Source organism: Cicer arietinum, chromosome 4 (assembly GCF_000331145.2).
Source record: "Cicer arietinum cultivar CDC Frontier isolate Library 1 chromosome 4, Cicar.CDCFrontier_v2.0, whole genome shotgun sequence".
In the NCBI taxonomy this organism is placed as follows: Eukaryota; Viridiplantae; Streptophyta; class Magnoliopsida; order Fabales; family Fabaceae; genus Cicer; species Cicer arietinum.
The window spans coordinates 59,536,574-59,546,033 of NC_021163.2; the positions used below are offsets into that span (position 1 = coordinate 59,536,574).

Below are 9,460 nucleotides of genomic sequence, written 5' to 3' on the forward strand. Positions count from 1 at the left end.
TGTCTGTCTGATGCACTTCAAATAATTGTTGCAACAATGACAATGAATGAACCTTAAGAAATAAGCTACACATACATCCTTTTTTATTTTTATTTTGACGAACAAACCTCGTTTTATTTAAAAAAAAACTAATTTGTATAATAAAAATAATTGAAAAGATTACATATTAGATTAATCCATGAATGAGCACTATGAAATTTCAACTACTAGTTCCAACCCATAACTATAGCTGAACCAACTCATTACTCCCTAACACAATCAAAATGAAGAATCATTATTCAATGTGTCTTAAGCATGCAGTGCACATGTCGATGTAGCCGAGAGAGGACAGCATTGAGTATCACCGCCTTCACAATAATAAATCAAGTGAAATGAAATGGAAATTTTCATTAAACCAATCCATACTTTAATGCCAATTGCTCAGCCTCTCGTCTGCCGGGTGTTGTAGGATTTGCAGTTGAGGCATTTTTGTGCCACAAAATGAAACCGAACATTAGAAGTTTTCCCGCAGTCATTGCACAAGATCCAAACCTGTTGGCACCAGGGTAACAATTAGTTCCCTCGAGTTTAATATACAACTTTTGATCAAATATATCAAATTTTTTTTTACCAATTTTTAATAATATTATGAGAGAAGGGATTACTCTATAGCAACAATAAGGCGGTACTAATAATACAAACACGTATATCTGCCATACTTGGTATGAATAACATGTAGAGTACTTTTGATTTGCTAAAAATCAAGGAACCAACAGAACAAAAATAAATACCTATTACTAAATGTTTTAACCAATACAATATGCATATTGGACAACATATAACAATTACTAATTCAGCTCACGAATATTAAAACACACGCGTAGTATAAATAATCATCAGATAGGGAAGAAGGAGAACTGACCATTTTATTTTGATATGGGTCAGGCATTGGCGTAGCAGCAATCTCCAAGTCCAATTTCTCCCAAACCTTTGACATATCACAGACTGACTTCGAACAGAGAGGGCATGCGTACCTTATATTAAAATCAAATACAGAGTAAGGAAAATATTCAGAAAGAAATGGAAAAGTAAGGAGACTAGGAGCTGTGTGAGCACTCACTGGTAATGTTCTCTCATTTCATTCAGACAGCTTTTATGAATTGTATGTCCGCACGGCATAACAATGACATCATTTCTTGATTCAAACAAATACTGCAATCATCAATTTTGGCACACATGAATCAGCCTCCAGCAATTTGAGAAGTAGTTATAATGATACTTTAGATCTTATAAAAACTTCTTAACTAAATATTTACATTTTTTCACTGATATAATAATCCTTATGAGCAGAAGAAAGTTAAAAAAACTCATTACTATTGCATGATTCTTTTAATATTTCTTTCTTAAGTACTTGTTGAGAAATTTATCTAAAGTCTAAGCTGGTTCTGCTGAAACGTGAAAGTTATAGATGTTACCTCAAAGCAAACGGGGCAATCATGATGCATAGCTCCTTCCACACAGGGGTGACTGTTTTTCAGCAGAGTTGAATAGCAACAACCTATTGCAAACAAACAATGAATGTCAAACAAGTACTACACTTATTAAAATATGACATTGCTACTTAGTATACTAAGCAACAAGCATAAGAATGAAAGTGATCACGTACCACACTTATAACAATGGAAAAAATTCTCGTGTCCACCAGTCCTGTGTGAAAACATATCAAAAGCAATCAAGTTTGAGATTTGACACAGCCTAGGCAATAGAAAGGAAAAGTACACTAAAGCTTCAAGATGTACCAAATAAAAATGTGATCGAAGTTTTTTTTTAGAAAAGAAAAAAATGTGATATAGGTTAAATGCACATAGTTAAAAGATGTAGACGAACAAAATAGTAAGAACAAATATGGCATTGCATTTTCATTTTCCTAAAATGCCCTACGATCAGGGCAAAGGAGAATGCCAGGCTAGTTTAGTTGAGGTCCAAATGAGAAAATATTATTATTTGGGGTAGGGGGGAGTCAAACTGACATGTAGATTTTATAATAAAATAAAAAAATGAGGCCCCATTAAAACACGTTACCATCCCTCACAATGATGCAATTTGTCATGTTCCAGATTATCAATTCATACCTGCAAATTCCACAGCCATTACAATGGTACTGCTGCTTTGATATCTGCATCATATAAAAGGAATAGGATCATTCCATTACTAATTTAAAATTATAGTTATAGACTCACTGATTTATGCTTACAACATCTAAAGGAACCTCACAATTATCTAAAGGAACATCTAAAGGAACCTCACAATTATCTAAAGGAACATCTAAAGGAACCTCAGTTATAGGATTAATACTCACATCATCGTCAAAGAGCTTGCATGTCTCACAGAAGTACTTGCCCATACAAACACCACAATTAATACAGTTTTGCTGAACCTGAAAGCAGTACAAATCAGCACAAGAAGTAACTTAGCTAAAGATGTTAAAAGTAGATTGTATATGATAAAGTTTCAGATGTCATAATAGATGATTGGACTTGTCAAGTAGTTTCAAGCAGCGTACGGTCTGGTGCTCTAGTAAATATCTTAGACGACATTAAGAAACCTACTGTTCCCACAGAACGTCTTGAAGAACCTCCAGACATTAATAAGCTTAAGAAATGCACCATTTCATTTTTTTTATGCATGTGCATACATGTATATACTCATGCAGAGAGATTTCTATATTACAGTCTACAGAAAATAACGATTCAACTTATCTCAAGCTAATATTTATATTGCTCCTTTATAAATTCTATATCAGTATATCACAACAATAAAATAACTAAAATATTGAAGAAATCTAACTCACCTCTTGCTCAGTGCCACAAAGTGAACATATCACCTGAATAAGTCAAAATAATTTTATTAACATTAAGGAGCATCTAGGCTATGAAATAACAGGAAAAATTGCAAACACTCGTGGATATTACAAATAAATAAGAACATCCAAGTAAATAAGAATACCTGTTTGACTTGGTGTCGGGGCATGTCATGTCTATGCTTATAATCTATGTTGATATCATTCTGTAGAAAAGCATGATAATAAAAGTAAGTTCCCCAAAATAGAAAATGATGGACCAAATTGTGATGGAAAACGGAGAACGACAATAATAATAAAGCCAAGATAAATGGTAGACAATGACAATTCAAATTAGATTCTGGCTAATATGGTGGTCCTACACATACTATCTATGCCAAATGAAACCAAAACATGACAGTGACAATTGGGGAAAGGATTGGCTAGAAATATGAAGTAAGATGGAACCATATCATTTATGCAGCAACCATAGATTGAAATCTGAAACATTTTATTATAATAAAAAAATATAAGGAATTTACTCACTTTCGACTCATTGTGACAATGGCGGCAATCAAAAATCTCATTGCAACAGGGGGCCCTGATTTGGCATCTTCTCCGGTAGTGTTGGCATCTAAAAATAAAGCCTAACTTTTTAATAAAAGAGCAGGAAATGCAACAATTTGAAAAGAAGAAAAGAGCATATGAACAAGAAATCACCCGTATTCCATATATCCTTTATCTTGCAAATGATTTGCTTTTATAGATTGACTTGAATTTTCTCCAGGCAAGCATTCTGGATTTGATTTTGGTGGATAAACATCTTCTTCAGTCACATGTTTGATGTCATTGCATTCAAAGTGCAGAGGCTCAGAGTGCAACACTGCCACCTCACCCATGATACAAGCTATCCTCAAATAAGAATACCAACTATCTAGAAGCAGGAAGTAAGCTTAAGGACCTGCATGTAGGAACACATTTAGAAATAATCCTAAAACTTCTAAAGGCATATTTAGTCACCCCATCAATGCTTTCTTCTATACTGCCGCAGACCAATTGCAATCAGCAACACAAAATTGTATTATGAAGCTCCAATCAGCACTACTCCAAGAGAGGAACACATCAAAACAAGTGTTATACAAGAATTCCACATATTACAAGATAACACTGGGGTTCTTCACAGCCTCCAGCAGTAAATACAGTTAGCATTGATCGATCACTTGACTCCTTGAAGAACTCCTAGAACCAAATCCAACTATAGTGGAACCAACCAATAGAAACTCCAACCTATTTTGAAAGCAATAAATCACTCAATCAAATGCATCGCAGATAATAAAATATAGTATCTGTGTTCATTTTATCATCCACAAAGGGCGAACCTACCTTAAAATGCAGTTCAGCATTGACTCCTCGAGGAACCATAACTAACCAAATATACAAATGCACCATATCATCTGGCACCTTCTGCACCTTGATAAATTCCCTTGGATAAACATATAACACTTTTCTCGCTAATAACTACGTCACTCGAAAGTGAACTATGTTCACTACCAAATTGAACATTCACACTACTCCAGGGACTAGGTTAAAAAACTTCATCTCATAGAAGGGTTGCAGCAGGGTTGTCTTCTCTACCAACTGCAGGGACTAGGTTAAAAAAACCTTATCTCATAGAATGTTTGCAGCGGGGTTACCTTCCAACCTAGACCAAAAGAAGGTTGGAAATAGGAAGGAAAAACCGGCGTCAATACAGGAGAGTCATTGTCTGTGAGCCAAACTAGCATCGAAGCAATTCTTCTTGCTCTCCAACAAAGAAACAAATGGAGTTCTATGGTATATGCAAAAAGGATATCCCACCCATATGAAGCTTCAACAACATCAAAACAGGCTCCAAACTCTTACAGTCCAAGCTAGACGAAATAAGATAGACAAAAGACAAAGCTGTCCATGTTGTTTGAGATTCCGCTTGATGCAACCGCATAAATAAAGGTGGGCAAGGCATAAAAGGAGGAAATCTTTTGCTTCTTGCAGTTGGAGATAGATCAAAATCTGATTGCTGATACTTGTTTGGGCATTCCTCCCTCCAAAAATTACAGAGTCAGGTCTTTGCAGCGTATGCATTCTACAACTGGGTAGTTCCACTTTGGATGTCCTGCGAAAGACTATTCTACTACCTATAACTAAACAGTTATAATCACTCAACTCCCTCGAGTCTCCTAAAAGTTTCGCTCTCACATATCAATCAAGATTATTGCCCTAAGATCACTCATCTATGTAACTGAAATTGCGTCCAAATATGTAAATACTTTAAAACACTAAGCATTTCGTGTTTCTTATAATCAGCTACTAGAGGCCTGTAGTAGAAGCAACCGCACCATTATTGAATTCTGAGTCATAGTTGGACGGAAGTTTTGCAAAAACCATTAGTGACCGTCTCCTAATCATGATTATGAATACATCAATCGCAATATTAATTGCGCAATTCAAAACTTTGAGTTTGATATGATTCAACTGGGGTTAAACCAGTTGAACCAGCATTCCTAATTTTCAAACATTTCAGAAAGCTACTAATTGGCATAGTTTTTCCTTAAGCTTTCTCAACAAAATCAATTTCTTAATCTTAGTACTTATTTTCTAAAGCGAACACCTACATCAATTTTCAAATCAACATAAAAGCAAACGCCTCCAAAACACAACAAACTGATGTAAATTCCAAAATTGCACAGAATTCAAACAAACAAAACGAACAGGTAAAATTCAAAATTGAACAGAATTCAGAAAGAACAACAACACATCAGAATAAGCAAACTTCAAATTCAATCAAGACTTCACCTGCACAACCGAAAACAGGGTCTAATAATAATAAATAAATAAAAAAGAAAACCAAAGCTACGTTACCTAACAAGAGAACTGAATCCAAAGAAACAGTTATTATATAACAATCGCACTCAATCAATTTGACAAGCCAAAGCGAAAGAGAGAAAAAAACGTGAAGAGTAAAAAGGAAGAAACGGTATAACAATAATAATTGAATTGTGACAGAACAACAACGAACTTTCAACTCGACGTGATTAAAGCGGCGATTGATGTTCTAATTTGGGAGCTCCAAGTCCAATCTTCACGGACGCGCTTTTTCTGTTTTAGAAGTGTTGATTAAAGAGGAAATTATTTATAGTTAGTTTGAGATATTTTGTGAAATTCGAGACGGTTCGAAAATGGAACTTGTGTATACGAAAACGAAAAATGAAATGAAAGCTACCTTGTCATCATGATTATCTGCTGCTGGTGACAGCTCGTGAAAAAATATCTGCTTTCGTATCGGATAATTCGGTTGACGTGTCACCACGTCTGCTCTCGATTTCTGTGCAAATATGCACTAAATTACTAATATATGGATTATGTGCCTCTAGGTACACGTTAATATTTGCCAAATACAAAAAATATTTTAATCAACTTTTATATAAAATAGACACATTAAATATATTATTTATTTTTCTGATAAGAGTAAATTTTACGAATTTTTTTATAATATTTATATAACAGTGAGTATTATTTCAATTTTTTCCTTTGAATTTTTTAAAATGTGAAAAATTCTTTCCAATTTTTTCAACAAGCAATAAGTTTATAACATAGTTTTTTTTACATTTGCATCCAACTAAGGTTGGGATGACTATAGTAAAGTTGACGCTAACTAAACAATTTTAAATTTTAACTTTCTGCTATGATTAATGATAGGAGTTAATTTTTTTCGATTTTAGCATCGACGTCTAATGCTATTTATTTATTTTCTTAAATATAAAAAAATTGATTTATATTCTAGATTTGAATTTAGGTTATAAAATCCTTGCTTCCGAGTTCACTTTAGACCTTAAATAGTGTTAGGTCAGTTTTAAAATATGTATTATTAAGAATAATATCCTACGATTATTCTAACTTTTTATGAATTTCTTTATATATATATATATATATATATATATGTTGCGTTTTCATTCTTTCAATAACTTTTTACAATGATACAAACTACAATCATTAATTTTGAGCCTCTATATTAAGTAAAATCTATTATATAAAAAGAAACAAAACTATTACTCCACGTGACTAACTACAATCATTAATTTTGAGCCTCTATATATATGTATTTATTTATAAACTTTTTACTCCACGTGACTTAACATAGTTTTTAATAGAAGCTTCCTTAGTGGAGTGTTCAACCTTTCATTCTTTTCTTTTTCTTTCAATATTTATTCTTAAGAAAGCTTGATTTGGCAAATAATGTTACCTTTAAAGCTTGTCCTACGAACTAACCAAAACTAAGAAAACATGGTATAGTGGAGAGTAAATTGTAAGCAATCATAACCACGTGCAAAAGTTTTAGTTTGTAATAATAATTATGAAATTATTGGAATATTATTTTGTACTAGATATTCATTGTAAAAAGTATGGCGTATATGATTGGAATTGTTTTCAAAATTGTTGGAGGTGTGGAGGTTAATTGAAGGGGTGTCAAAAGTAAATTTTCCGAAGAAGGCAGAGCCGGACACTGGGTCAAGCCCAACAATGTGAGTATATTTTACAGTTTTTAATTTTCCATCCTCCACCTAACCTCTTAATACATTTAAAAATATTATTTTATCTATTTTACTTTTAACTCACATATTCAAAACATTAAAAAAAATTGACAAATTTTATTAGTATTTCGAAACTTTTAAAATACAAGTTACCAGTTTTTCAAAATATTTTTGATAGTTTTGGACAATACAAAACTTCCGAAATAGTTGTTTTAGTTAATTTCGAAAGTTTCAAACAATTTAAAATTTTCGAAATAGAAAATTCAAGACTTTTGGAGAGTTTCAAGCAATATGAAACGTTTGAAAACACAATTTTTTAAAACTCTCGAAACTTTCGAAAATTTTGAAAGTTTAGAATCATTCTTAATTTTAAAAAAAGTTAATACAAATTATTGATACATTAATTTTATAATGACTAGAATCAGAGACATGAATGGAGAAATTATTCGCACAGTCGCCCGCAATGTAGGCGATAGAGACGGGAAAATTCCACCCACTACATCTTATCGACAAATGAATGAGGCTAACTGCCAACATCGTTGTAAGCGTGGTTTCAAATCTCACAAACTTGAATGAGGTTGTTCAGGATCCTAATGAACTATGAGAAAGCTGAGGAGCAGACAATCGAAGAACAAATGCATCAACGTGGATTCCCTAAAGGACACTTGGTCACAATAATGTTGACAGAATATGAACACTATGTGACTTAAAGGCTATGAAACTGAGAGATATATTTTAATTAATTAATTTTTTTTATTAAAAACAAGTATATTATATTTAGTACATTTTTGTACTGAAACTTAATATATTACTTTATTGTTATATTTTTTTAATTACTTGTAAGATCGTAATCCTTTGAAGTATGAGTACTAGATATTGTATAATATTTGATTCAAGAATCTGGATTAGTACCCTTATCTTCAATTATTTGCCGATAATTAATGTTAATCTCATATATATGCCTTTGTAAAAAAAGTGACATAAAGATACCAGTTTTACACGCCATTTGAATTAATTGTTAGATTGTGTTCTTGTGCTCTTATTCCTATTTGGAAAAATGGTAAGAGTCTATTTTAATTTATATTATTGATGATTTCAAAATAGTTTTAGAAGAGAGAAACATGGTAGTGTGATAAAATTATAACATTATTTTAAAGGGGTGGGGTACTAAGAGTTGAATTTCCAACACATTAATGAGGAGTATAATGTCACTAGCATCATAATTTTTAGAAGAGGAGATGAAGACAATAGTGTGAGATTGTGATAGTTTTTAAACTTCAGGACCACACAGAGTTTTGTGGGATTTCTAAAGAAGTTTAGGAAAGTTATTAAGGGAGATTTCATTCGTTACTTTGATGGAAGTTTACATCGGCATATTGGTATAGGGAAGTAATAGTTCATTCAGAATAAAAACATAATCATCATTTTAATTAAAATATAATCATTACCATTTTATTTCATAATTATATAATTAAAATTAACAATAAAAAACATAATTTTTAACGTAACTTTTAATTTCATATTAAGTTACTTTTAGTAATCTATTATACATAAATAGATCATAATATTTTAATTACATTTAAATAATTATAAGTAATATCTTAATTAATTCTAAATTATATAAAAATATAATTATCAGAACTTAAAAATCAATAATCAATTACAAACAAACAATCTTAGAAGATTTAATTATTTTTATAATAAATATAAAAACAAAAATATTTTAAGAAAAATTAACAATATAATTGATAAAATATTCAAATAATTTTAAATGTTTATTTAAATATTAAAAATAATCAATATATAATTTTTGTACATTATTATTATTATTATTATTATTATTATTATTATTATTATTATTATTATTATGTCGACACATATATTTATCATGCATGTAATGCACAAATAACAACAAGTCAATCTAATAAATGATTTTTGTGTCTTTTTATTTTAATAATTATCCATACATGTATCTACGGTGAACATTATTTTGAAACTTTTTAAAATATGCATGAAAAAATATTATAATTTTAATAATTTCTACATGATATATATATATATATATATATATATA

The 9,460-nt window shown here is 31.1% G+C and overlaps 1 protein-coding gene across 3 annotated transcripts; it reads right to left on the reverse strand.

Annotated features, from left to right (window-relative positions):
• Positions 1–47: 47 nt before the first annotated feature.
• On the reverse strand, positions 48–6,013 carry LOC101496966 (probable E3 ubiquitin-protein ligase RZFP34). 3 transcript variants are annotated; one of them, XM_004498560.4, is made up of 12 exons: positions 5,874–6,013; positions 3,539–3,779; positions 3,365–3,452; positions 2,986–3,045; positions 2,831–2,863; positions 2,339–2,416; positions 2,112–2,155; positions 1,646–1,686; positions 1,455–1,537; positions 1,100–1,191; positions 902–1,013; positions 48–531 (listed from the first exon to the last, which is right to left on the reverse strand). In XM_004498560.4, the coding sequence occupies exons 2-12, from the start codon at positions 3,715–3,717 to the stop codon at positions 421–423; spliced, it is 921 nt and encodes a 306-aa protein (XP_004498617.1). In that variant the 5' UTR covers positions 3,718–3,779; positions 5,874–6,013; the 3' UTR covers positions 48–420. The 3 variants fall into 3 exon arrangements, with proteins under 3 accessions (XP_004498617.1, XP_073223747.1, XP_004498615.1); XM_073367646.1 differs by lacking the exon at positions 5,874–6,013 and adding an exon at positions 5,717–5,835; XM_004498558.4 differs by lacking the exon at positions 5,874–6,013 and adding an exon at positions 4,202–4,341 and having other exon boundaries at positions 3,539–4,105.
• Between the last annotated feature and the right edge of the window lie 3,447 nt (positions 6,014–9,460).